Consider the following 27,896-nt stretch of genomic DNA (forward strand, 5'->3'; position numbering starts at 1 on the left):
TCCCAGTGGGGGACAGGGGACAGGTGATAGGAAAACAGACAGGAGGAAGGAAGGGGGGGCTGGGGATGCTGGGGGTGGGGCCCGGATGGCGGGAGGAGCTGCAGCCTCAGGCCAAGTGGGAAGGAAGTGGCCCTGGAGCCCTGACCAGCGGCCGCCCCCACCCCAGCACACCCAGGGCACTGCAGCGGGCGGGAGCAGGAGGTGGGGGCTGAGGGCGAGATGGGGCCCGCGAGACCTGGCGGCTGCTTGGCCAGGAGCCCCGGGCAGCGCACAGCGGGCAGGGGCCTGATGTGGCCTGTGCCGTGAGAGGGTCTCCTGTCTGTCAGGCTGGGAAGAAGCAGCTTTGGCACAGCCCAGAGGGTCTGTGCGTGGCCAGGAGCAGGGCAGGGGTCTGGGCAGGCGCCTGAGAGGTGGCGGGAAGCCAGTGGCCGGCAGCGGGCCCACTGTGCTGGGCTTGGATGGCTGCGGCCACTTCAGATGGGAATCCCATTTGTTTGTCCCCTCCTCGTCGAGTGACTTCAGTGTCTCACAGTGGACAACACGCACCCACCACCTCTGCCCATGAGCTCACAGACCCAGGAAAGAACGTGAAGAATTTCCCAGCAGGACCGGCCCCTCTCACCCCCCTCACTGTCCCTTGCTGGGCCGCCTCCTTCCGCTCGCTCGTGGGTGTGGACTCCCCGGACGTCAGCCGAGCACTCAGGCCCAGTGGGCCAGGACCCAGCAAGCCGGGGGCCAGGGGGCCCTGCCCGGGAGAGCGGGCTCCCCACCCCTGCTGGGCCACCGGGACTCAGGAGGCTGGGGCGGGGGACCCTTGATCAGGCCACACTGGCCAACCTCCGAGGGCCGGAACGCAGGCCTGCTGAGGGACCAGGGCCCCTCTCAGTCACCCTCTCGGAGCCAGCAGGACCCAAGCCACAGGAGAAGAAGGAAAGAGGAGGCTCAGGTCACCCGCCCCAAGGGAGGCTGGGACTCTGAGGCCACCAAGACCAGACGGGGCCCTGACAGGCCCTGAGAGGCTGACAGGTGACTCTGCGTTCCAGGTCCTCCCTGTCCCCTCCCCAGCCCAGGGGCCACATGAGGCTGCTTCTAACAGGCAGGACAGTGGCCACCTGACCCCAGCCCAGGGACCACATGGGGCTGTTTCCAGCAGGTAGGACAGTGGCCACGCGACCTCAGCCCTGGGCAGGACACCCCTGGGAGGCCGCAGAGGGGCTTGCAGCGGCTCCGCTCACCAGGATCAGGTGTGTCCGCGGCGCAGTCCCTGGGGAGCCTGGGGTGAGGGAGCGTGGGGGACTCCATCCACCCTGGAGAGGCCATCACCCTCACTGAAAAGAGCCCGAGGCTGTCGCGCTCCTCCTCAGTCCCCTGCTGGGCCCCGGCAGTTCCGAGCACCCACTCTCTGCGCCCAAAGACCTGCTGGCTCAGTGATGCCCAGGCGTGTGCCAACGGCAGCGTGCCTCAGTGCTGAGCGCAGCAGGCACAAAGGCCCTGAGACGGAAAGCGCTTGGAGTCCTGGAGGGCAGTGTGGGTGGGACAGGGGACTGGGAGTGTCCAGCTTCTCAGGTCAGCCTTCTGGGGCGCACCGGCTGGCAGGGAGCGGCCGGCAGGGCCTGGGGTGAGCTCTGGTTGAAGCCCGGGCCCGTGGCCCTGGGCCTGGCCCCAGCGGGCCTCAGACACATCAGCCCACCCATGGGAGTCAGGCCTGCTGCCGGAGAGAGGCGCCGGCCCTGCCGCGTCCCCAGGTTCACGCAGAAGGAAGGGGCTGCTTGGAGAAGACGCTGGGCCTCACAGGTGAGAGGGGCAGAACCTGCCACCCCTGCCCAAGGCCTCCAGCGGTGCCCCAGGAGCAGGGCCACACGCCTTGTGGCACAGGGTTCTGCCATGCCTTCTGCCCCGTCCGTGTCAAACGCATGGGCCATGAGAAAAATGGTGGCTGGCCCCAAATACCAGTGGAGTCCTGCAGAGGACTGGCCGGGGCGGCCCTGGCCCAGCTGCGGTGCCTGAGACGCTCCCGCTCTGGCTTTTCTCGGCACGGAGCCCGGCCAAGTTCTTTGGAGTCAAAATTCTCTGAAGTTCGGCTCAGAGAGAAATAGAAAGGAAGGGCTCCCTCCGCGGCCTCCCCGCCGGCCCCCGCCGGCCCGCAGGAGGTCCTGGAGTTGGGGGAGAGGCAGAATCAAAGGGAGAACAGAGCCCCGCCGCGCACGGGGCCCGGGCTGGCTTTGAGGGCCAGCTGTACCCGGGCCTTCGTGGGGCGGGCACACAGCCCGCAGATGGTGCCTGGACGGGCTGCCACTTCAAACGCTGGCGCGCGCCCCATTACCTGCCGCGTCTGTGGGTTTCAAAGAGGAGCCAGGTGAGCGCTCTGTAATCACGGCCACTCGGGAGGGCTGTAAGGAGAGCCCCCACCCCGGTCATTACCGCCTTCCCATGGCCTCGCAGCCGCCTGGAGAGGCCCACAGGGCAGCCACCTGCTCAGCCAGCTCTTCTCCACGGCTCCAGGGAGGGCCACGCCCCCGCCTGGCCGCTGTGCTGGACGGGGCGTCAGAGGCCAGGTTTTGAGGGCCCCGGTGGCCCGCTTGCCGGCCAGGCTCCCTGCTGGGGGACCTCGGGCAGCCCCCTTCACCTTCAGCCTCTGGTTTAAAACTGTCTCTGGAGAAGAGCGTAGAGCCCACCCCACGTCCAGTCCTGCAAACAGACACACAGACACGCGCCCTGGGTGGACCACGACCCCCAGAATCCCGCGAACCCGGGCCTAGGGTCTCGGAGGCACGTGCTCTAGGGCTCCACTCAGCAGCTGTTCATGGAGCACCCCCACGTGGGGACCAGCCTTCAGTGAGACAGACAGCAGTCCCCCGGCTGGAGCCGACATCGTGGCACCAAGGAGGAGGACGTGGGGCATCCGAGGGGCGACAGGCCGCAGAGGACGCACCGCGGGGGACCAGGCTTCAGGGCAGCCAGAGAGGGGCAGAGGTTTCAGCCCTGGGTTTGGGAGGTGGCTTCAGGCAGAGTGAGGGAGGCCAGGGACAGTGTGCAAGCAGGGGGCAGGGAACACAGCTCTGGACCCCAAGCTCGGGGTCTCTGCCACTGCCCCGCCTGGTCTGGACGCCCCCTCCCACCTCAGCAATAGGACAGGAGCTTCCTGCCCGTAAGTCACGGCCTCGGAGGAGAGGTGGGGTCCAGGCCCGCCGGTCGGAGGAGCCCACGGAGGCCCTGGCCTTGCTCGGTGCGTGCGTTCCCACTGTGCCAGAGGCTGGCAGCCGCGGCATGGACGGCGTGGAGGGGGTGGACAGTGTGGACAGCGCGGACTGAGTGGACAGTGTGGACAGGGCCAGTCCTCCACCACCTCTGGCTCCGTTCCCCTGTGAGATGAAGTGTTCTTGACCCTCTGAAACCGTCTACGGCGTGTACTGTGGAGGAACTGTATCCCCGTCCCAAAATGAACCCAGGTCCCAGCAGGGCCTGCAAATGGGATGTATTTGGAGCTGAGGTCTTCGCAGCTGTGGCTCATGAGCTAGGATGAGGGCACACCGGGTCAGGGTGGGCCCAGTTCCATGACTTGTGTCCTGACGGGACAGAACAGAGACGCACAGACACACAGCAGGCCACGTGAGGACAGGCTGGCCGGAATGCGTCTACCAGCCCAGGACACCAAGGACGACCACCCGCCGGGGCTAAAGGAGGGACGGAGGAAGCCCGTCCCCAGAGCCCTGGAGGAGAGCAGGCCCTATCCACACCCTGACTCTGGACTTCTGGCCTCGGAACTGAGAGAGGGAAGTGGCCACCGATAGTGTAGGTGCCCTCTTCTGGTCCTTTGTTAGGGCCGCCCCAGGAGACTACCTGGGGGGACACCTGAGGAGCCAGGGGCCACGGGTCCCGGGGAATGGAGGAGCCCAGAGCAAGGACGTTTGTCACTTGCTCCGGGGAACACCCAGCCGTGTCTTGGAGCAGAACATGAGCAGGTCTTGCTGGGCCTCGCGCAGGGGGTGGAGGGGGATGGCCGGGAGCCTCCGTTTTGGGGTGTGAGACCTCACAAGCATCGGCCATCCCCCAAGGGGCCCCGTTGGGTTGTGAAGTCCATGGCTGCCAGCCGCACCCCAGCCCAGACCCACCGCCAAGCACACCTGGCGCCTCCCTGGCCACCGCCGTGGCCACGGTCGGCCTCCCCCGCCCAGGGAAGTCCGCCTGGTGGAGGGGGCTGGGGACAGGAGCCGGGGCTTGCTCCTGCTGGTGCTGACCGGCCCTGGGGAGGCAAGCTGGGAGGGTCTGGGGCACAGACCAGCCCAGGGCCCAGGTGCAGCCTTCCCTTCCCGGCCCCGAGCTGGGCAGAGCTCGCCGAAGCCCTGGAAAACCTCGGGAAAGGCCAGCGGCCTGGGTGGGCTGAGGAGGGAGAATTCTTCCTGCGAAAGGTCACCGTCTCCAGCATTCTTTCCCCCTGTCCCTGCCACCAGAGAGGCCTGAAGTCCTCATTCTTCTCTCTTGGCATCACCCGAGGCCGGCGGCCTCCCCGCCCTCTTCTTCTCCATCTTCCTGAAGGATGCGTGATGCTTACACGGCCCCCAGGACGGGTTCCGAGCTCCTGCAAGGTCCACGGGGTCCTCTGGGGAAGAGCGGGAGATGACCCCGTACAAGGGGACCCTGGGAAGGGCTGGCACGGGCCATTGGCCAGGACGGTCCCGCTCCTCCCTGAATCCGGATGCGGCCGTGGCCCCTCCCTGCCCTGGGTCCTCGCCGTGTCTGGCCGAAGGTGGCCCAAGGGCTTCATGGACTCTCCTCACGTGCGAGTGTCTGGTGCCCTGGGCAGCAGGTGTCTGGGCTGGCAGTCCTCTGGCCAGCGAGCCAGGGGCCTGGCTGCCCTCAGCAGCCGCGCCACAACCCGGATCCAGAAACACACTCTCCAGGGCCGAGGCCACTGGGCGCGTGCCTGCCACAACCCGTCCCTGTGGCCTCACGATGGCCACACTCTGCTTCCTGTGGCCTTCCACCTTCCCTCTGGGTGACCTGGGCAGGGCCCCTCATCCCTCACCAGCCCCCCCAGAAGCCTGATTTGCCTGTGGAGCCTGGTGTCACAGTGCCCACTGGTGGCCCCTTGGCTGGCTCAGGGTGAGTGTCTGGCACTTCAGCTGGTCACCCACGTGTGACCTCACAAGAGGGCAGGGAGCCCCTGCCTTTGAACAGGTAGACCTCCGCCCTCAGGGCCATGCTCTGTACTCTCCCGGGTGAAGACATCCACCTCCACCCCTGGACAGCCAGGGGCAGGCACAGGGAGGGGCTCCAGGCCCGGGTCCCCTTCCATCCAGAGACAGATCAGAGTCCAAGGCCACAGCCCCTGGCAGCCCAGGGGCAGGCAAGGGTGGGGTCCAGGCGGGTCCCCAAGTCCCAGGTCCCCGTGGGCCCCGGGGCCGCAGGCCTCCCCCCACCTGCAGCCGGGGGCCGGTTTCCCAGTCCACATCCGGGGCTTTGTTGGGAGGTTCCTTGCCGGGCCAGAGGCCGGGGGCCGGGCAGGGAGCCCTCTGTGCCTGCGGCTGTCAGGGGTGGAGGTGGATGTCTCCCGGGAGAGTCAGAGCATGGCCCTGAGGGGCGGGTGGTCTGACCCCTGGATCTGTGAGAGGAGAGCATCCCGCTCCTGGGCAGGTCACACGTGGGGTGACCAACTCATCAGGGACATCAATGGGCGTGGGACACAGTTACAACCAGGGGCTCCACAGGCAAATCAGGGACTCCCAGGGCCGAGGAGCTGGGGGACCGGGCAGGGGTCCACCAGCCCGAGGTGGGCAGCAGGTCTGTGTCAGGAGGGTCTCTGGTGGCCAGGCCAGAGGAGGCTGATACGTGGGCACTGCAGGAGGGGCCACCTTCGTCCCCCACAGGAGGCGCTCCCACGCTGCCCTGAGCAAGTGCCTGGGCCCTCCAGAGCAGTGCCTGGCCATGGGGGAGGAGGCCCATTTCTCAGACAAGTGACCAACCCCCCTGAGCTGCATCCTGGCCTGTAGAACCCTCTAGAAGCTTCCCTCCCAGCTCACCTGCTAACCGTGATCACTGTTCACTCAGAAAAGAGCTCAGATGCATTTCTTCCCTCCTGCCGCCGGGTCCCACCCCAAAGTCCACACTCCTGGCCCTGGTGGCCAGGGGTCAGTGGCCATCCTTGCCAAGCCCTCCTGAAACCTGGGGTGGCAGTGACGTGCTCACCCAGCAAACGTGACAAAGTGGCACCATGTGACCGGGAACTGGGGAGAAGCACCTGGAGGAGGATGGCCACCGGGGACTCAGGCCAGCCTGGCCCCCAGGGGACGAGGTCACATGTGGGAGCCCAGCTGGCCACGCAGAGCAGACGTGACCTGACGCGGGCTACGCTCTGGCTCCTGGGGCTCCAGGCTCAGGGATGACAGGCCTCGGCTCCCTGATGCCCAGAGAGGAGGCCAGCAGGGCCACGGCTCCCCGGGGGACTCACGCTGTGCCTGGTCTCTGGGCTCCTTCTGCTTCTCTGGCTCTTCACGGTCCTGTAAGTGGCCATTTGGCCCCTGACTTAGGGGTGATCGGGTCAATCTCCAAGCAGCCTCTTTGACGGTGGCCAGGGGTTGGAAGCCCCTCGTCGGGGTCCCAGGGGTCCTCTGTCACTAGAGGTCACCCCTCTGGCCTGCGTGGGCTCCTGCCCCCAGTGACTGGGACCTGAGGGTCCCCACAGATGGCCGGTGTCGCCGAGTGGAGATCACTCACGCACAGGGACTCCCAGAGCCCTGCGGCCTGTGCTGGGCGGGGCCGTCAGCCTGCAGCTCCCGGGGCAGAGGCCCTCAGGATGCAGCCCCCCTGGCCACGGCCCCGCCACCCTCGGCACGGATGCCAGGCTCAGCACAGGGCAAGGCGCCAGCTCCCCTGTCAGCCGAGCTCCAGGCCTCTGCCCCTCACCTGTAAGCGGGGTTACCAGGTCGCTGGGCACCGCGGGCACAGCTGGCGCAGCCCCAGGCCAGCCCCAGGCCAGCCCACACACCAGGCCGGGGAGCCCTGCTGGGCTTAACTGCCAGGGACCTCCCAGTGCCCCTACCATGTCTCCTCTCTGCCCTGGACTTGTGTGCGCGTGGGGGCGTAGCTCTGGGCAGCTGCACCCACACGCACACAGGCCCCGGTGGGCAGGCCTCGTACAGCGGTGCAGGTTGTGGCCAGGACCAGGATGCCTCTGGCTCGCGTCCAGCTTTCTTGCTGCCAGCCACACTGTGTGCCCAGGCGAGGGCCACCTCCTTTGTTGCACAGACACTGCTAGCAGCCATGGGGACAGCAGGGGTCAGTCCACCTGGGGCTCCCTCCGGCCTCCTCTCTGGCCTCACGCCTGCCACCCCAGCCACGGAGCCCTTTCCCCAGCCCCTCGAGGACCAGGTGCCCTCGTTGTTCTGACCCCTGGCCGACGCCCCTCTGCTGGCCCTGCCCTGGACACAGGCAGCTGTGGTCAGGAGGCAGAGGGAGCCCAGGCCTGCTCCCCACACGCCCTGGGCCCCTTCTCTGGCTGGGTCAGCTCTGCCCAGGAGCTGCCAGGTCCAGGCTGCTGCTCGCTCTGACAGAGCGGCCACCACGAGGCAGCCAGTGGAGGAGGTGACGTGTGGCCTCTGAACTGGTCAGGGGTGCACACTTGATGCCCACACCCTCCATGGGACAGGGTGTGCCACATAGCCAGGCCACGGAGCTCCTGCCTGGTGCCCCCGGGGCAGAGCCAGAAGGGTCCCAGGCCCCTGCCACCACGGGGAGAGGGTCTCAGGTGGGTGGCTGGCGCGGGAACACGGGGTCCGACCGCTCTGAGGGGGTGAGCCATGCAGCCCGGGATGTTGGCAGTAGGACCGCGGCCGCAGGAGACGGGTGTGGGTCGGCGGGGAGGCCGAGGGGTGCTCCAGGTGCAGGGGCAGGTGTGCCCCAGCACCTGGGTCACCCAGCATCTGAAACCCTCCTGTCCCTGCCTGGCCGACGCTACCTTGCCGCCGAACACTGCCAGGGCCTGGGCCTGAGGGGCCCTCTGATGTGCACTCCGAAGTCCCAGCCCCCTGGGCCTCAGGCTTGAGGGCACAGCCAGCCACCAGGGAGAGGCCCCAGGGCCAGCTGCCCATTGCCACCCAGCCACAAGGCCCGCTGGCTGGGCGGCACCCACAGCCCCGCCATTCTGCTGGGCCTCCCCAGACCACCTGTGCTCCAGGTCCCCCGCGGGGCCAGAGGGCCTGACTGTGGAATGCCTCACCTCTGGGGAGTCACAGCCCGGGACCGGCCTCGGCCTCCCAGCTGCCGCCCGCCTCTTGCAGTTTATGGGGTCACAAACCACTTTGAGGGTGCAATTCCCTGTCCTGGTGCCAATTGGCCTCCGAGGAGCTTTACGACCCGCCGTAGCCCCGAGGGGGGAGCAGGCCCCCGGGACAGCCCTGAGCCCTGGTGGCCCCGCCATTTGGCACCCAGCTCAGTGCAGTCCGAGAAGCCGTCCTGAGCTGGCCTGCCACAGCCTCGTCCCGGGCCGTTCCCCGCCCCCATCCGCGGTCACTCCTGGAGGGGGCCACCAGCGCAGGCTCGGGGAGGTGGCCGCGTGAATCCCACCTTCTCTGTGCTCTGGGCCTTCGGATGTGAAGAGGGGACCATAAAAGCTGCCTCCGAGATTGTTTCGAGATGGGATTAGACGACAGCTGTGGGGCCTTGGAGCGGTGCCCACTGCATCCACATCAAAGTGGAGTCGGCCCAGGTGCCACCTTCCAGAGGCAGGGACCCTCCACAGATCCTGGCTCTCCCCTGGCGGACTGTTCCTGCTCTCCGGGGCCTTGTCCCGCACACTCAGGAGTGCACACAGGGCACACGACAATTCCATAATCTTACAGCAAATACACTGCCGGGGACACACCCAGGCCCCCAGACCCCCACCCCACACCTGCCCTTCCTGATCCCGGCACAGCTTCCCTGCCCAAGGGAACTGCCCTTCTGACATTTCATTGCTGTTTTACCACCTGGACCCACTCTTTAAAGAATGTCCTGCAAGACATCTTCCCTGTGTGTGAGTCTTGCCTTCTCCTCCTCCATCGATTCATGAGATTTAGGCAAGTGGGTGCAGAAACTCGGAATCTGTTCAATTTTCTTTGTTGTATAATATTCCGCAGCGTGACCCTGCTGATTTCCGTATCCCCTGTGGAGATACATTGGGCTGCTTGGTTCTGGGGCCATGGGGACATCACTGTGTGGGATACCACCGTCCTAGTGCAGCTGGCTTCTGCCTTCACCTGAGGCTGTCTGGTGTTTTGCACAGACGTTTGCTCTGGTTACATAAAGATCCCTGAAAAGTAAACATAGGGTCCATGTGTACACAGGCGAGCCAGAGAGACTCCTGCGTGACCCTGGGGGTGTAGCGTGTGTTCAGAGAGAGGACCTTGTGCCCACAACCTGTTAGCAGCAGGCTACAGAGAAGGAGACCCCTTGTGGACTCCCTTCTTTATGGCTTACTACCTCCCAATACCCAGGCAGGCTCCTTGCAAGGGTCACCTGAATCTGCTGCAGGAAACGGTGGACGTGGGTCTGCGTGAGCAAGCACTGCGCTACCAACTGCGGGGCCGCCTGCGGTTTGGGTCCCCAACTCTCCCCCAGGGCTGGATATTGAGGTGGGTTCGAATTGTCCTAGATGAGCAAGAATGTGACCACGTCCCCAGAAGTGACTTCCTCACACCTGCTGATGGCCCTCCACCCCCGCCTGCTCCAGAAGCAGCGTCTTCAGGGAGAATTTAGAAATTAGAAAACAAGGGGGGGGAGGAGGGGGAGGCGGAGGGGGAGGGGGAGGAGGACGAGGGGGGAGGGGGAGGAGGAGGAGGGGGAGGGGGAGGGGGAGGAGGGCAGGCCCACCCCAGCCTGGCCCGTGTCCCTTGGCGCGGGGTGTCAAGGCCGTGAGGTGCACCTGGGCCCCAGCTGCCCCCCAGGCCCTGAGTCACCCTGCTCCTTCCTCCTCCCGCCGTCCCCACCCCGACTCATTCTTGCCCCACGTGTGTCCTGGACACCTCTCACGGGCTGGGCACTGGGCCAGCTGCTGCAGGAGCAGCAGGATTCCGGCTGGACAAGGTCTCTGCCTCCTTGTGAGGTGACCGCGGAAATGAGAGTCATGAAGTCAATGTGCAGATACAAAGGTCATGTGTGGGCTGGGTGCGGCTCAGAGGTGGGGCCCTCGCCCAGCGCCCACCAGCCCGGCTCCCACGCCCTGCGCCACACACATGCACACACGCACACACGAGGTCACGGTGCCTCGGGCTGGGGCTGGAGGTCGGGCACTCTGTCTGTTCTCTCTCCCGTCCGCCTTTTGGTGGAGCCCTAGTTCCCCAGGCAGGGCCACCATGCTCCACACCTACCCACTGCACAACCGTGGTGGGGTTGTGCAGTGCACAGCATGTGCGCCTGTGCACATGGCCTGGCACCTGGGCTTCCATCCAGCCCGGCCAGGAAGCTGATGAGCAGGACTCCCGAGTCCTGGCTTCTTCCGGCCCACCTTGCTACCAGTTCCGTCATAAATGAAGCCCCAGGGAAGGCAGGGCTCAGGCTCCTGTGGCCTCTCTGGATGGCTGGCAGACACAAGGAGGGCTAACAGCACCCACGGGTGTTTCTGTGCACCATGACGAGCCAGAACCGTATTCATTTAGTCCCCAGAGTGGCCCTGTTCAGATGAGGAAACTGAGGCTCAGAGAGGACCAGCAGCATGGCGCAGCAGGTCAATGTCAGACCCAGGCACAGAGCAGCTCACAGGCCTCCCGGGAATCCCTGACAGTACAGGGGTCCCCTCCCCCTTGGGCTCAACCACAGGTGGCAGCCCCCAATTTGTTCCCTGCCCATTAACAGCCCCGACCTCTGAACCATATTGGGCGTGAAGGAATTAGGGCAGAGGTATGCCGCCTTTTGGGAGCTGACACCCTATTCTTATTCAATTCCCCCCCCCACCTCCCCGGCCCCTCCAAGTGTCAGCTGGCAAACATCTGTCCTGTAAATCAAAGAGCTGCGACTCGCCAGGTTTGACGGGGCTCCGAGAATTTCCAGGTCCCTTTGGAAGAGACACCATCGTGAGCAGCGAAAGAATCTGGAGAAGTGAAGAGCCGCCTCTGGAGGCTCAGCTCTGAGCCTGGCTCTGGGGTCACAGCCGGCGGGCAGCAGGCGGGAGCGGATTCCATCCCGGGGCAGCTCCTGTGACCCTCTAAGGAAAACACAGCGGGTTCCGGCTGGAGGAGCCGGGCAGAAGGCCATTGTGCGGAGCCCGGGGACTTGTTTGGGACGAAGGTGACATTCGCAACTGCGCCTCCGCACACCTTTGACCACTGGAGCTGCACGAGGGGCCGGCCTGTGGCCACTGTTGACGGAGTCACTCAAGCAGGGCACAGGACGCCTTTGTCTGTCTGAAATACCTGCTCGCTGGCCTCGGGCCTTCTGGGGCTCCCCCCACCCGAGGATGACAAAGTGACTCCATTTGTGCGGTCCCGAGCGCCTCCCTCCTTTTGCGCCCTGTGGACGTGGTGCCCTGCCTTCTTCACTGTGTCACCTGTGAGGCTGACTTTCCCGGGGCACCCCAGTGAGGACCTCTCATGCCACCTGTGGTTGACAGCTCTCCCAGTCCGTCTCCTCCTAAGCCCAGGGTGGCCCACGGTGGCCCCTGGCGGTCCGGCCGGGCACTGCTTACCAGCCCTACGCTCAAGACGCTCTTTAGACTTGAAACGTCACCAGATACCCCTCGGGACACGGGAGACGTTCTGCCGGGCGGATGGCGGTGTGCATGCATCAGCTGTCCCTGGGTGGGGGTCCCGCGGCAGGGGGGTGGAGGGGCCTCACGTCCCGAGGCGGGGGTCTTCACCCTCCGGGCCTTCTCAGAAGCTGGCCGTGGGTCCCACCGGGCTTCACTGGGCATCTTGGCGTGTTTCTAAAAGGTCCTGATTGATGGCAGCTCCCGGAAGTGGAGCGGCCTGGGGGAGGGGGAGAGCTGGGGCTCAGTCCGTCTCGGGGACTGATGACGGGCCACCCGTGCCGAGCCCTTGCCCAGAGCAGGGTGCAGCCCGGGGCACCGCAGGCCAGGCCTGCTCTCCTGCCCTCCTGGTTCCAAGAAAGCCAGGCCCCGGGTCGGCCACGTTCCCAGGCAGGGACATGCCCTCAGCCTCTGGCCGTGGACACTCTGGAGACCCTCCAGTGGCCCACTACCCCTTCCTTGGGGCAAAGGAGGAAGTACGTGGGGGTCAGTGTGGGGGGAGCAGGCGTTGGCAGATGGTTGAATGGTGGTCCCCAAAACCACGTCTGCCCGGAACCTGGGAGTGTGGCCTTGTTTGGAACCTGGGCCTCTGTACGGGTGGTCAAGCAGAGGGTCCTGGGACGGTCTGAATCCAGTGACCAGCACGTGGGAAGAGGAGGCAGAGGACTCAGAGCCCGGAGGGAGCCCCCTCCTGACCTCGCAGTCTCGGCCCCCAGAGCTGTGACTGCCTGAGCTCCTGGCGTCCCAGTTGCCGGTCTGAGGTCACTTGCTCCTGTGTCCCCCAGGGATCCGCGGTGTCCAGCAGCTTCATCTTCAAATCCCAGCCCTGCTGCTGGCGGACTGTGTGGCCTGGGCAGGAAAACCCACCTCTTCACGGTCAGTTCCTTGGCGGACGCTGGCCGTCACTGGAATGAGCGACCCAGACCCCCAGACCCAACGGAGGTGGCAGGTGCTGCCCCTCGGGAGAGTGCCCTGGGGTGAGGCCTGGTGGACCGTGGGGCCAGGCTGCACAGGGCGCCTGGGCTGCCACCACCCCCGGCAGACCCAGCGTCCCCGGGGGAGGGGCCAGCAGGGGCGCAGAGCTCAGCCAGTTTCCTCAGGGACATCTCGTAAACACGCTCCAGGTCACTGGGCCCGAGTTCAAGAGGAGCAGAGGCTGCGGCTCCAACCATCCTGTGAGGAAGTTTCTAGAAGGAATTCTTCAGACAAACAGAAACCATGGGAACCAGACGCTGAGGAGGAAGGAGGAGGCTGTGTCCACCAGGCCATGATGTCCCCTGCCCTGCTGGGCTCTGCTGGCTAGGGGGACGCCCCTGCCCCCTAACTGGGGGTGGCAGACGTCGGGGGCTGTGGAGTTTTAAACCAGGGCCACCTGGGGCTGGTCCCCACCGAGGCCACCAGAGCTCCCGTGTCAGCCAGGAGCATCTTCAAACCCTGTCCTGGGACCTAGAGGTGGCACCAGGTCGGCCGGGGAGACGGGAGGAGAGACAGGGAAGGTCGGGGCCGCCAGCTCCGCCAGCCAGGCCCACGTGTCATCTGTCCCCTGCTTCAGGCTGGACATGGCCTGGTCAGCCACAGATGCCCTGTCCTACGGAGGGCGGGAGCGAGAGGGATGGAGGGAGGCCTGCGAGGACCCCGAGGGGAGGTGCCCCCAGCGGTGAGGCCAGGCCTGACGGGCAGCAGTACATGAATTTGGGGAGAGGACCCTGCCTTTCACAGACCAAGCTCGGCTGGAGGTCTGGGCTAGGACTGGTGCGCCTGGCCCCGGAGGTGACCAGCGCCCAGGTCCCAGCCCTGGGGTCCTGGCTGCTCCAGCCACGCCCGGAGGCCCTCACTCTCCACACCCTCCGCAGCCTCGCCCCTGCCCTTCTCCCTGGAAGGGGAAGCTGGTCAAGGACTTGTCCCGAGCCACCCAGGGGGCCTTGGGCAGGAGTGCGCCCTGGTCCGTGGTGTGCGAGGCCGAGACCCAGCCGGACTGACCCGCAGCATCTGTTCCGATGCCTCCACACAGAAACCCCGCTGGCCGCTGGTCCCGCTGACCTGCCAGAAAGAGGCTCCCCTTCACCGAACAGAGATGGACAGCACCCATTCCACTCCGGGGCTCCCCTGGCCTGGGCAGCTAGTGCCGAGACACGTGTTCACCCTGGCGTGGCCAGGCACCAGGCAGAGGCCCTGGGGGCCAGCCCTCACCCAAGTCTGCGTCCCCTGGAAGCCACAGTTGGGCTGCAAGTCAGCAGCCCCCAGCCCCCAGGACGGCTCACTGTCTGCAAGGTGGAGACGGCGCCCTCCGAGCTGCTAGGCACCAGCCTCGGTCCACACAGGGTGCACACAAGCACACTCGGGCTCATGCTCACGTGGGCACACCCACGAGTGTGCACACACACGTGTGCATTAATGCACTCCCATCCAAACATATACACAGTGCAGCCACAGCAGGCCTTAGCTAAACGGTGATGATTGTGGGGAAGAAAAGCACAGAATGTTCTGGAACAGTGCACAGGGAACGGGCCTCCTCAAGTCTTAGTACCTAAGGGGGCCGTTCTCTGTGATCTGGGCCCGAGAGCAGCCACTTCAAAGAGAACGTGTCTTCCCCAGGCCTGGACACGCCCCGACAGCCAGGTCCGCAAAATGTTCCCATTAAACAAAAGCCTCACTTTCCACCCAAGAGGAGGCTACCAAGTGAGGAGCGGTCTTGTCTCCATGGACGTTCAGAGAGCCATGGGGCAGGAGAGTGTCCTGGGGGTGACAAGTCTGGGGTCATCCCTGGGAAGGGCCACCTCGGGAAACAGCCTCCCTGCCCTGGACACTGGGGGTGCAACTCGACTCCCGTCCATTTGGGAGACATGCCCCACGGAGACCCAGAATAGCCCGGTTCTCCTCCACACCCTTCTGGGGACTGCGCCTCACTGGGTCAGCCTGTGGCCTCCAGCCTCGGCCTCCTGCTCGGGGAAACTGGGACGCTGACTGTGGTCAGTGCATTTCCGGGGCTGCAGGAGGGCTGCCCGGGGGCCTGTTTGGGAAATATGCTCTGGGAAAGCAACCCCCTCCCCCGCCCTGGCTCTGACGGACAAGCCACAGTCCTGTCCCCAGGAGATGGGCTGCACTGGTTCCCTCCACTTTTTTTAGATTTCAAACCTCCAGAGAAAAATGTGCAACCAGCTGGGCACGGCACGGTGGTGCCTGCCTGTCACCCAGCAACCCAGCCACCTGGGAGGCTGAGGCAGGAGGGTCACAAGTTCGAGGCCAGCCTCTGCAACTTAGCAAGACCCTGATATGAATTGGGCTGGGGATATGGCTCAGTGGTAAAGTGCCCCTGGATTTAAGCCCCAGCACCAAAAAAAAAAAAAAAAAAAAAAGGAAATAAAGAAGCAAGCTCCTTGTCCATCGAGCACCCTGACCATAGGCAGGTGTTTTTAATAAGGAACTTTCAGCATGAGGGGTTTTCTTCTCTAGAAGACTTTAGTACAGATCAAAAGTGGAACTGGACACGCGTGTGCGTGGAGAGGAAGGGGAGCCCGCTGACTGCATGGACAATTACTTTGCTACTTTGCAGTGTTTCTCAGCTTGTTCGTTGGAGGGTGAGGGCTTGGAGGGGGCCCCGCAGGTCCTGCCGACCCCAGAATTCTGAGTTCATCTACCGAGTGAGCTGCCGTGGCGTACCCCTGGGCAGTGTGGCTCCGGGAGGGCCTCTGCTGTGGGATGGGGGGCTCCTTGGGTCTGGGGGCCACGGAGGGCACCTGCCTGGCCACTACTTGTTGGGACCTCCACCCTGACACCTGCCTGCAGGAGGTGTCCTGTCCAGGAGACCTGCTCTCCGGGTGACCGCCGGCCATCCACTGGGCTTCAGAGCTTGCTCGCTGTTCCCTTCCCCACAGCTGTCTCCGGGCTCTGTCCTCTGTAACTTCCGCCCGCTACAGGTGGACGGACAGACGGGACCTAACTCAGAACGGGGGGTCTGTCTTCCACCCAGGACTGGCAGGGACTCTCTGCGTGTCTTGCTGGGGAACACAGGGGTCCAGAGTCTGGGCATGGGCCAGTGCCCCCGCAGAGGAATTGTGGGGGGATGCATTCCCTGGGGGACTCTGGAGAGCTCCTCTCACGCGGTCCAGACCACTCACGACAGAGTGTGCCCACCAACCCGGGGGCGTCCTGCCTGTGGAGCTGGCCATCCACACATGCCCCTCTGGCCCTGGAGGAGCCCAGCCTCAGGGGGGGAGGGGGGAGAGGGAGGTCCCTTCAACCAGCCAGGATGCCTGACCAGGGAAGGGCCTGCAGGTCAGAAATGACGACGGGATGGTGAGAAAGCCGGGAGAACAGAGCTGACAGCAGAGTGCCCCCCAGCTCCTCCTGGGCACAGGCCCAGGGACAAGGTGCAGGCCGTGTTCCAGGTCACCCCGGGAGGCTTCGACGGGGGGCAGGTGTCAGGGAGGAGGACCCGACACGTCATGGCCAGGCAGGCACCACAGAGAAGACCTGGCTGGGCCGGGTGCCCTGGGGGGACCTCTCTGCTGCTTGCTGGATCCTCCGGGGTCTCGGTGACGACTCTGGGAGGCACCTGGGCAGCTCCTGGGGCAGGGGAACTGGACGTCAGCAAGCTCTGAATTCGGACAGGCCTCCTGGCTTTCCCAGGGATCCGTCTGGTAAAGAGCTTTGTTCAATCCTAACTCCGCTGACCATTGGCCAAATGCGCTCCCCACCTTCAAAAGAGGTGCCGTGGAAACACCACTGGACACGCGGCCCGGCACCCCCTGCGGTCTTCCTGGGAGTCCCTGTCACCACCGCCACCACAGCCAGGGTGTGGCTCTCAGCAGACTGTGCAGACAAACCTATCTTAGGATCCCCAAACCCTGAGGGGAGACGCAGGGCCGCTCTGCAGGGAAGGAGAGGGGCTCGCCCGTGGGCCCCGGAGCTCTCCGAGCTGCGATGGTGTGCCAGGGTGCCTTTCAAGCCCATGGTGGTGTGATGCTCTGTGTGGCGCTGTGGGCACGGCAGGGCTTCACTGCGCCCCTTTCTGTCTTCTTCAGGTAGGTGGCTCTTGATGTGCTGCTGCGTCCTGGGTGAGGTCGCCGCACGCACGCTGTCCCACCTCCCCAGATCAGTGGGAACAGAGCTCCAGGCCTGGTCAGCCCCGGCCACAGCCATCAGCCTGGGGACACCGCCCTGCCCAGGTGCTCAGGCCTGGGCCTCGATGGAGCCCGGTGGAGGTGCTGACTCCGGCTTCTCTGCCACACGCAGGACCCTGGGCGGCTGCTGCTGGAACACAGCCGGGTCTCCTGCAGGGATCTGCCCTTGGTGTGGGCAGAGCAGGCACCTCTGGAATTGCAGGAGCACCAGCCCCGCCCCTGCACAGGGACAGGGCCGACCTGGGGAAGAGGACTCAGGATCCACTCATTCCCTCCAGAGAGGACATGCGGAAGGCAGGTCTCCAGGGGCCTCTCCTGGCGTGGTCCATGCTCAGGGCTGCTGGTGTCTGAGGTGCCGTATTCAGTGCCGAGGGAGGGTCCGCAGTTAGGAGGGAGGAGTGGAGGTAAGCTGTACCTTTGAGTTCAAATGCTTTTTTTTTTTTTTTAAGGTACATATGCAGGGCAACAGAGCATGTGCCTGTGGTCGCAGGCACACCTGAAAATCCAGGAGGGAGGGTGGAAGTGTGTGGCCAACCTGGGCAGCTTAGCGAGATCCTGTCTCAAAATCAAAAATAAAAAGGGCTGAGGAGGTAGCTCTGTGGTGCAGCAGCCCTCCGATGCGTAAAAAATAACATAGTAACCATACATTCCTACGCGCCCAGGTGAAAACAGTGGTCCGTAATGCAGGGACCAGCCTCGTTTTTTTTTTTTTATTTTTTTAATATTTATTTATTAGTTATTGGCGGACACAACATCTTTGTTGGTATGTGGTGCTGAGGATCGAACCCGGGCCGCACGCATGCCAGGCGAGCGCGCTACCACTTGAGCCACATCCCCAGCCCACCAGCCTTGTTTTTAAGTGGTCTTTATTATACTTTGCTGGATCTGCCAAATTTCCCACCATGGCAAGCTCTCCTTCTGCGATGAAAATGCTCAATGTTTTTGGGGTGTAACTTAAAATACAATGCACCCCAGGCAGAGGCTCGGTTTCACGAGATGGAAAGAGAGGAGAGGCACAGTGGCAATGGTTCGCACCGTGACATGTGCCCTGGCCCCTGGGGCTGCAGGCTGAAAGCAGTTCCGATGGCCAATCCATGTTGTGTGTGTTTTAACCTGATTTTTAAAACCAGACCAAAAAAAAAAAAAAAAAGCTAACAAGATTTATGTTAATGCATATTTTAAATCCAAACACCATTTAGCTGTAAAATTTAATGGAAATTACTTAGAAACAAACAAACAACGCACCCTCATTTTAAGGGAACAATTCAGTGACGACAAAGGTCGTCATGTGTGTATTTGCCACCAAGACCCCCATGGAGGACACTTCCCTCACCCTAGAAACTCCCTCCTCGCCCGGAAGCCATCTCCAGCCCTGGTGACCACGGGTCAGCTTTTCGTCAATGCAGAGTTATCTTTTTCGAGAACAGCCATGGCATTTTAAGATAAGAATTCATTAAAATGTTGCCAGGAACAGCAGAGACCAGCACCAGGAAGGAAACAAGAGACTCCCTCCCGGGACCACCTGACCACCCAACCTCCTGACCCCCCCCCAGTCTCCATGGAAACACCGTGAGGGTCAGAGGTACCTGATTCTCATGGGAACCCTGGGAACTAGTGTTCCCTTTGCCACTCGGCCACAACCCCTGCTGATTTCTGGGCTTGCTGGTGGCCTCTTTTTGGAGTAACAATCCAAAAAGTAGGAGAAAACAAGGGGTTTGGGTGACGGTGAAGTCTCGGATAGGACGTGTGTCCTCGCAGGCTCTGGATTCTGGCCTTGGCTCGGCTCCGCCCCACTCAGGTGCCCAAGGCCCCTCCTGTTACTCGGGCAGCTCTTGCTTTCTGAAAAAGGTTTTAACAAATGTTGAGACACTTCTCCAATTATGGAATGATTTTCAACCACAAGGAAGAGGCAGGGGCACGGTAGGTTTATGTGCTTAAGCGTGCTCAGCTGACCCTGGAATCCAGATTGATTGCATAATGTAGACACCGGACGCGAAGCTGTACAGGATTCCCTTAGTTGCTGGGATGCAGGTTTAGAAAGGATGAAAATCTCTCCTTTGCTATGATCAGAAAATAGCAACCTTCACATGCTCAGATGCAAGGACAGAAACCCAAGAAAAAGAATTTAGGGTTCAATAGGGCAGATAAAAACAAAACAAAACAAAAGGAAACAAGCTTCCCACCTTCCCAGCTCGGGCTCGGGGCATAGCTCCATGGTAGAGCACTTGCCTCCTATACATGAGGCCCTGGGTTCCACCCCCAGCACCAAACAATAACAAAAAACAAACAAAACCTCTCAAATCAACCTAAAACTCTGAGCTAACATCATATCCAGAATTGAGCCAGGCAGAGGGGCCAGGGGGTGCGACTGGGACTCTGCTCACCATTGCCCCCACCACTGGGTGGATGGAATCTCACCGGGACCATGCCTGGCTCAGTGGAAGGGAGCAAATCATAGGCACCCTAAAAAAAAACCCGAGTCATCTCAATCCAACCCCAGGTGTGCTGGAGGGTCTGGGAGAGGGTCCTGCGCCCAGAGGCAGATCACGGCTCTCACCTAGAGAACCAGACGGGTGCCACAGCGCCCTCTTCTGGCCAGTGAGGCCTTCCCTCCACCCACAGCCAGACGCGGGAGCCCCGTGGGTTGGAGTTGGGAAATGCCCAGGACTGGGAACCCCCACCACCTGTCTGTCCATCTGCTTGTGCCTCAGTTTCCTCTCACTAGCAGGATTCAGCACACACACGTTCAGAGCTGACCCTGAGGATGGGCCATCATTATCCTAGGTGGTGTGGCCTGGGGTCACTCTGCCACTTTCTGACACCCCATTTTCTACCTGTTCAATGATGGGGAGTACCAGGGGGTCCTAGGGATTTGCTCAGGGAACAAGGACGGGGTATAGGAAGCTCTGGAGGCACCTCTCTGAGTGCCGCATGTCCACCTGCGTTCACAGGCAGCCTGAGAAAGATGGTCCCTAAAAGGGAGCAGAGAGACAGGGTGGAGCCAGATGCTGCCCCTCCGTGCCCCCCCAGCCCTATTTGGGGCGCGCCCCCCCATGCAGCAGCCGCCCCCCTCCTCAGCACCCGGCTTTAAAACGAAAGCTGCAGGGAGGTAATTAAGCTTAATAGGAGCCGCGGACGATTGAAAGCCACAGGGGGGAAGTAATCAGATTTAACAGAAGCCAGGGCTTTCTGAACCTAGCGCACAGCGTGGGAGTCCCTGTCCAGAAAACCTCGGGATGGGCTCTTTGTGTAAAGGCTTTCCTGGTGACACTTCCTGCGCGCTCCGTCCTTAAGGCCAGGCACTGGCGGGGTATGAATGTGGCCTGGGCTCACTGGAGTTCACCAGGCAGGCCTTTCTCCCGGTGCGTCTCCACGCTGGCCCGGGACGGGGCTTGGAGGAATAAGGAGGAGAATCGGTGTTAAGCCAAAGCCCCTAGGAGGGTCCCTCTTTCCTTCCCCGGGATGCCCATTCCTTTATTCGCGGGAACGGCTTCCTGAGAGGTGCCCGCCCAGACGACAGGCGCGCCCGTCACTGCGCCTCACCCCTTCCCATCCGGTTAGGAGCTCCCGCCCTCCCTGACCATGCTGCTCTCCCTGGACCCTGCGCTCAGGCACCCAGAGGCCTGGTCACCAACATCATGCATCTTAAAACAGAGGCGAACGGGTCCCAGTCCTGCCGCCCGGCGCCTCGTGACCGCGACGAGCTGGGCAGGCGCAACCCCCCAGTCCCGCGGCTAGCCGGCCACCCAGCCCGAGAGCTGCCTTCACAGCGTCGAGCACCCTCCCAGGCCCCCTCCCGGCGGGCAGCCGCAGGGCGCGGAGGGGCTTGCAGCCCGCCCGCGCGGCGCAGGCCGAAACTGAGCCTGAGGCGCCACCTAGTGTCCACCCCGTGCCGCGCGCTCCCTTTATGCCTCCGCCGCGGGAGACAGCGCCGGCCCCCAGACCCCGGGCAAGTTCCAGGATGAAGGGGCTGGGGCCTGGGATCGCGAGAAGATAGAGTGGCCGAATGCGAGAAGGTCGACACAGCCCGGGGAAGGGACGACTGTGACAGCAGGATACACTCAGGGCTGGGGCGGTCGTGGGAGGGACGGAGTGTGGTTTTTTCATGGGAAGGGGCCCGAAAGCCGAGGCGCGGCTTCTCCAGACCGCGGGTGGAGGAGGAAGGCTCTGGGCCGGCCAATCTCTGGTCCCGGGGTTCCTGTCCCCCCGCCCCTGCTGGGGCCCGGCACAAAGCGCATCCCCCAGGAGCTCGGGGCCTGGGGGAGGGGCTGCAGTTGTCTACTTCATCGCTTAATAAAACTGAACCCGCTCAGCCAAGAACGCCCGAGCTGCCGCGCCGCGGAGAGTCGTTCCAGGGACATTGTCGCCAAGCGTGGCCTCAACCTCCCGGAGTTCCTAACGGCCTGGGCGGGGTCACCGGGGCCTGGAGTAGGAGGCGCGGCCCACCTGCGGGGCGGAGGAGGGGGCTGGGGCCCGAGGCGGGGTGGGAGTGGGTGTGTGCAGGGGGAGGAGGCTTGAGGCAATCCCGATAAGAAATTCTCGGGTGTCCCTGGGACCTTAACCACAGGGCAGGTCGTCAGGAGTGCTATATAAGGCCGTAGGCCCTGAGAGCCGTCGGAGCAGGATCCTTGCGCGCCTGAGCGCGGGTAGCGCACGTCTCGCTCTCGGGCCACAGACACCCAGCCCCGACACAGCCAGCCCGGCAGCTCTTCCCGGTCGCCGCGAGCCCCCAGGAGGTGCCATGCGGAGCGCGCCGAGCGGATGTGCCTTAGCCCGCGCCCTGGTGCTGGCCAGCCTCTGGTTGGCAGTGGCCGGACGACCCCTGGCCCGGCGCTCTCTGGCTCTCTCCGACCAGGGGCCACACTTGTACTATGGCTGGGATCAGCCCATCCGCCTCCGGCACCTGTACGCCGCGGGCCCCTACGGCTTCTCCAACTGTTTCCTGCGCATCCGCACCGACGGCGCCGTGGACTGCGAGGAGAAGCAGAGCGAGCATAGTAAGAGGCCGCCAGGTGCCCCCCACCCCGCGCCCCCGACCCACCGCCGAGTCCCTTCCCAGTGCGCCTCCTCCCCTGGCCTTCCTCAGCTCTTGGGGGTTCCCAGGAACTCCCAGAAACTCCAGTTTTCAGCTCCGTAGCGTTACCTTTCCTCTCTCGGTCCCCACAGGGGGCCGACTGCACCCACGTGTTGCGGGTCCCGGAAGGATCTGGATATACCTTCTTGCTTCCCTTTTGCCCAGGTTTGATGGAGATCAGGGCGGTCGCTCTGGAGACGGTGGCCATCAAGGACGTAAACAGCGTCCGGTACCTCTGCATGGGCGCCGACGGCAGGATACAGGGACTGGTAAGTGTCCCCACGCCGCGGGATGCGACGGGGTGCGCTGGATCAGAAGCTAGATTTTCTCGCCTCGGTCCAGACTCAAATGGAAGTCAATGGAGGGAAAGATTGCAAGAGCCGATCAAGCTATTGTCTGATTTTTTTTCCCCCTACGGAAATTTATGGTCCCAGGCTGTAGCCACAGAAATGGGAGGCCCGCCATGCAGTTCCCCTTGAACCAAAGGCCAGTCCAGCCGCACGAGGAAACCCCGTTTTGGCTCCTTTTATATTAAACAGGAAAACCCACCTCGACCTTTTCAGCTTGAGGCTTTGCATGTGTGGTCCTCACCTCTTTCTCTCCCTCTCTCTCTCTCACTCTCTCTAAAGAAAAAGAGAGAGAGTGGAGAGAGACTATATCCCCAAATAACATCTTTTTTAAAAAATTATCAAGTTGGAAAGCAAAAAGTACATTGAGGGCTGGCCAGGTTTCTTTTAATTAATTGCTGTGCACCAGGAAAACAGTGGGCAAGGTGCCCACGCGGTTCAGCAGCTCTGGGTCCTGCAGGCCCTCCTACCCGCTCACCTGCAATGCAAACACTTTGGGGCATTTCGAGGGCTGGGGGCTGGTGGTTGGGGGCGGCTGGGAGAGCCCAGGTAACCTCTGAAGGCTTGAGGCTGGAAGCTTGCGAACGCCGGGGCTCGGGTCGGGGAACAAAGGCTGGAAGTTCAAAGGACCGAGCTCTCGCCCCTCCCGCGGCCGCACTGAGGAGCTGTGTGAGGTCCCGGCGGGCCCAGCGCCTCCCAAGCAGCCCGGCTCACTGGAAGGGGCAGGGGCAGGGACAGGGGCAGGGGCCAGAGAGGAAGCGCCAGGCTGCCTGTGGGGGATGCGTCTGCCCCAGGAAAAATGCTAATGGTGGCAGTGCTCAGCATTTTAGAGTCTCAAATTGGTTTTGTGGATCTGACATCTATTTATTCCATTTATCTACTGAAAAGATGGGGGTGAGGGCAAAGGAAGGGGCACGCGGTCCGCCTGCTGAAAGCAGACTCCCAAGGGCTCCAACCTGCCCTGGCCACTTTTGTTATGTGGACATTTACTGGACACAGATGCAAGTGGGAGGGCCGCCAGGCCACCCCCATTCTGCCCAGTGCACACTGGGGGTGCTGGTGGGAGCTTTCCCCCTAAAACCCTCCCTGCCTCTTTATTTGGTGAGCGTAGCCTAGCCCAAACTGAGGATTGTGCACCTCTCAATCCGCTTTTTTTCACCCCCTTTTAAGTAGAAATTCCACATTCTTCTAGAAACTCAAAATCGTTTCATTTTCTGCATGGAGAAAGTTCTCCCATCGTATTGGAATAGAATATTTCCCTTGTTTATTTGCAGTTTACATTTCTCAGAAACTCAGTGCAATCAACTCGGATGTCTGGTGGCTTTGTCCCAGTGTGTCATTAGCCCGGGCAGGAGCAATGGATTCTTGCTATTAGACTCTTATCAGGGCCTTATCAGATGTCACTCACCCACCTGCAGTTCAGTGACCTTTGCAGACTAGGCACAGTCAGACCTGTGTTTTCTGAGCAGTCCTCCCTACTCCCAGCTTTAGGCTGTCCTCGCTGTCCCCAAGAAGTAATGACACTGAACAGTTTGGAACTTGGCACCTCACAACCCTGTGGACTAGGGGTGTTCTAAGACCTGGGACCAGGGACCGCTTCCTGCAGCACACATTTCCGGCCACCCGCTGGGTGCAGGCTCGGTCCTGGGCATGGGGGAGGGGGCTGCGGATTATCTCCGTGTTCCTGGCAGGCTGCCTGGAAGGAGAAGGGGCCGGAGGGGCTGACGCTTCTGAAAACCATCTAACAGGCGGCCTCAAAATGGAAGGGGAGAGCGGGCAGATGCCTGGTCTGGGCCCCAGATGGGGCTACGTGGAATGCTTCCGACCATCCTCGGAGATTTGATCAGATTCTCAAAGTCCCGAGGGATACAGTGAACTGTTTCAGAGTGAGGGCAGGGTTCTGTGGGCGTCATCACTCGGGACAAGGCTGAATTCAAACAGCAAAATGACTTTGTAGGAAATGCTAAGGAGCTGTAAAAAAGAGTATGTAATGAGTAGCTCTATGAAGGGTGTATGTAGCTATTAAGTGAATACGTAATATGTGCGTAATATGTGCATATAGAAGCTGGGCGCCATGGCGCACCCTGTAATCCCAGCAGCTCGGGAGACTGAGGCAGGAGGATCACAAGTTCAAAGCCACTTAGCAAGGTCCTTAGCAACTTAGTGAGACCCTGTCTCTAAATAAAATACCAAAATAAAGGGCGGAGCTGGGTTAAGTGGTTCAGTGATTAAACACCTTGGGTTCAATCCCCGGTATCAAAAAAAAAAAAAAAAGGAAAGTATATATACAATATATGTGAAATATATGCCTTCGGTGTCTACGTGTGTAATACGAGTTTATCATATTAATATGTCTGTAGTAGTATAATGTCTGTGTTCTCTATAACATAAAAGGTACTAAGTGTCGTCTATGAAACATAGTTGCAAGGAAGTGTACATTAAGCAGACCAGTGATGTGCACACCCACTACTGGTAGCCTCCAGGGGCAGCTGGTGGCTGTGGGGGACAGGAAACGGCACGAGGTCCTCGTGTGTTCTTTCGGGGTCCCTTCCTCTGGTGCTGCTCACTTGCTGTGTTTGTCCCCAGCCTCGGTACTCGGAGGAAGAGTGCACCTTCAAGGAGGAGATCAGCTATGACGGCTACAACGTGTACCGGTCCCAGAAGTACCACCTTCCCGTGGTGCTCAGCAGTGCCAAGCAGCGGCAGCTGTACCAGAGCAAGGGCGTGGTTCCCCTGTCCTACTTCCTGCCCATGCTGCCCATGGCCTCTGCGGAGACCAGGGACCACTTGGAATCCGATGTGTTCTCTTTACCCCTGGAAACTGACAGCATGGACCCGTTTGGGATGGCCAGTGAAGTGGGCCTGAAGAGCCCCAGCTTCCAGAAGTGACCAGGGCTCCGACAGTGCCCGGTGACCATAACCCCGTGTCCCCCTGAGTGTAGCTTTAGGAAGGATGTTAGAAGTTGTACATAATCTGTGCGTCTTGCATGGTGGCGCCGGTTTCTAGCAGATAGACTTGCCTGATCCTGTTCGTAGCATTGAAAGCCCCGCACCTGCCCACCTGCCCTCCAAGCCCCCGCCTGTCCCTCAGCGCCACGTGGCTCTGCTGGAGGCCCTCTGCTGACGGGGAGCCCACTGTCCCTCAACTCTGCGTGCCACACGGACTTCCCTCCTCCTTTCTTGTTGTTTTTGGCAGATGGTGTCAGCTCTGTGCACCGTCTGGGGACCACGATGCGACCCCACGCGAGAATCCATTCAGATCTTAACTCTGGAAGCTAGTTCCCTTTCCCCGCGTGCCCCTGGCCAGAACGGTCAGACAGACTCAGGAGCAGGGGGAGCCAGCAGCCCCTCTGCAGCCCCAGGAAATTTAGGAGCTCCCCTGAGGTTCTGGACAGAGGACTCCAGGGCTCGCCGCCCCAGCAGCCAGGTCGGCTCTCCTCCTGTCCGCCTGGTCCAGGAGCCAGCATCCTGCAGAGAGATGCCTCTGAGCCAGGAGCAGGGCCGGTTCCCCTGGGGGGGGGGGGTGGCCAAGCTGCCACCTCTGCCCCAGCTCAGAGGGATGGGCAGCAGAGATGGTTAGTCCCGGTGGCTCCAGGGGTCCTGGGAGATGGCACCCCACAGTCTGCCCTCTGATGACCGCTCCAGCACCTCCCCTTGGGCTGTGGATGTCCACCCAGAAAGACTAAGGCGCTCAGGGGTCACTCGTTCCATTTCCCTGGCTCTTGTACCGCCCCTCGTCCCCAGTCACTGTGTGGACAAGCCACTGCCTCGTGGCGGCACCCACAGCTCCTCTGCCAACCAGAGGAGGGAAGGTTTGGAAGCCCCGAGTCTTGCCAACAAGCCGTGGGAGCGTGGGGAGGCTTGGCGCTCTGTCCCCAGCACTTAGTTTCCAGCGTGATATTTATGAGTAATTTATTTTTTTATTTTCTTACTTTATTTATACCCCCAAATTATATTTATGTACACGAGGTTTTGTTTTTATACATTAAAGCAGAGCTGGTTTGTATGTGTGCACTCTTTTATCTGAATTGAATGCTGGTCCCCGGAGGGGAAAGGGGAGGGGCTGCCCAGGGCAGGAGACCCCGCTGGGCTCCCCCACACCTGAAGCTCCCCAGAACCCCTTCTCTGCCGGGGCACTAAAGGGGCCCTCAGTGGGGGCCCTTGGCCTGGTTGGCCTTGGGGCCGAATGACCCTGGAGGGAGGACGTTCTTGCATGGGACAGGAGGGATCGCAGCATCCCTGTCCTACCGATGAGGTGCCAGCAACAGCCCCCTGGTCATGACAAATAATATCTCCAGGAGTGACGGTCTCCCCTGGGGGCAGAGTCACCCCTTGGAGAATCAATGGCCTAAGCAGACAGGACTCCTGCAGGATTTCTCTCTGCCCAGGAACATGTCCGGGGGAATGGACGTGTGCTGCTGGTGCTCTGTGCCCGGGGGACCTGCCCTCTGTGCTGCTCCTGCCGGCTCTGATGCTGAGGCCCAGTGTGGCTCAGGCCAGGGCGGGGCCATCGTGGATCTGCTCAGGGGAGCCAAAGCCACTGCACCCTGGCAACACCCCTGCACCCCTGGTGCCAGGATCGGGTCGCACCCCAGCTGCAAGGCAGCCTGGGAAAGCAAGTCTTAAGGGTCCATTGCCCCACCCAGGTGCCCTGTGGGCTCTGTTGGCAAGGAGAACGCAGAGGAGGTGGGGAGCCACAGAACAGGCCCACCCTCTGGAGGAGAGTAAGGGGGGCGCTGGACTGAGCTGGGCACGGGAAGCCCCGATTCTGTCAGTGGTAGCCAGAGGCTGCCAGGGATTTGGAATCGTGGGGCAGTGAGGGAGGGGTGGCTGAGAGGTCTTAGTGTCCTGGACCTGCCCTGCACCTGCACCCTGGAAGTTGCAGTGAGCTGACCAACGTGAAAAAATAACAGAATTGTACCTGTGGCTGAGATGTCACCCCTGGGGGAGTCGGAGTGAAGGGCACCCAGGACCTCTGTCCTGTCGCTACAACCGCCTGAGAATCTGACATTGATTCAAGGACACAGTGGTACAGACTGCCCTCCAGTAGGTCCTTAAGACACCGCTCAAGGATGGCCTGCGGCGGGACCATGAATGTGGGTGGGGCAGCCTGGGGGCTCCGCAGATCTCAGCTCCCAGCTGCTCCCAGAGCAAATCAGCGACCTCCTCCTTCCTATCTTCATCTGTAATCAGGAGGCAGACTACAGTCCTGAGTCCTGTGCCACTGGACCACGTGGACTTGAGATTTAGGTCCACAGGCTGGAAAATGCTGACACAGCATTCTCCATCCCTGGTTTTGCAGAGGAGAAAGTGCAGGACCAGAGAGGGGAAGGCGCTCAGCCAAAGCTGCACAGCCTGGAGGCAGGATGCCCGGGCGGGGTGTGCACAGGCCAAAGCAGAGATGAATCCCAGAGTCTGTTAACTTGCTGTGTTGCCTTGAGTAAGTCATATAACCTCTCTGGGTCCGCACCCTACTTCACGCAAGAGTCACAAGAGTGTGATGGAATTGTGCCTGCAAGATGCCCAGTCAAAAGGGGGCCACCAACCGCCAGCAGCCCTCGCCAGGGACACAGATTACCGTGAGCTCTTGGCTGGTTCACAACTTTGACTGCAGGTGAAGACGCCCGGGAGAAGTC

General features: G+C 61.9%; 1 protein-coding gene across 1 annotated transcript; it reads left to right on the plus strand.

Annotated features, from left to right (window-relative positions):
- Positions 1–21,580: 21,580 nt before the first annotated feature.
- Positions 21,581–25,149, plus strand: Fgf19 (fibroblast growth factor 19). The gene is made up of 3 exons (XM_026414147.2): positions 21,581–21,836; positions 22,079–22,182; positions 24,847–25,149. The coding sequence occupies exons 1-3, from the start codon at positions 21,581–21,583 to the stop codon at positions 25,147–25,149; spliced, it is 663 nt and encodes a 220-aa protein (XP_026269932.2).
- The last annotated feature ends 2,747 nt before the right edge of the window (positions 25,150–27,896 follow it).

Source organism: Urocitellus parryii, chromosome 4, assembly GCF_045843805.1.
Source record: "Urocitellus parryii isolate mUroPar1 chromosome 4, mUroPar1.hap1, whole genome shotgun sequence".
In the NCBI taxonomy this organism is placed as follows: domain Eukaryota; kingdom Metazoa; phylum Chordata; class Mammalia; order Rodentia; family Sciuridae; genus Urocitellus; species Urocitellus parryii.

Bases quoted from the DNA above. Each gene is read 5' to 3' on its own strand.
- Fgf19 (XM_026414147.2), top strand. From the start codon at position 21,581: ATGCGGAGCGCGCCGAGCGGATGTGCCTTAGCCCGCGCCCTGGTGCTG. The intron at 21,837-22,078 runs GTAAGAGGCCGC...CCTTTTGCCCAG, and splicing joins GGAGAAGCAGAGCGAGCATA to GTTTGATGGAGATCAGGGCG. The intron at 22,183-24,846 runs GTAAGTGTCCCC...GTTTGTCCCCAG, and splicing joins ACGGCAGGATACAGGGACTG to CCTCGGTACTCGGAGGAAGA.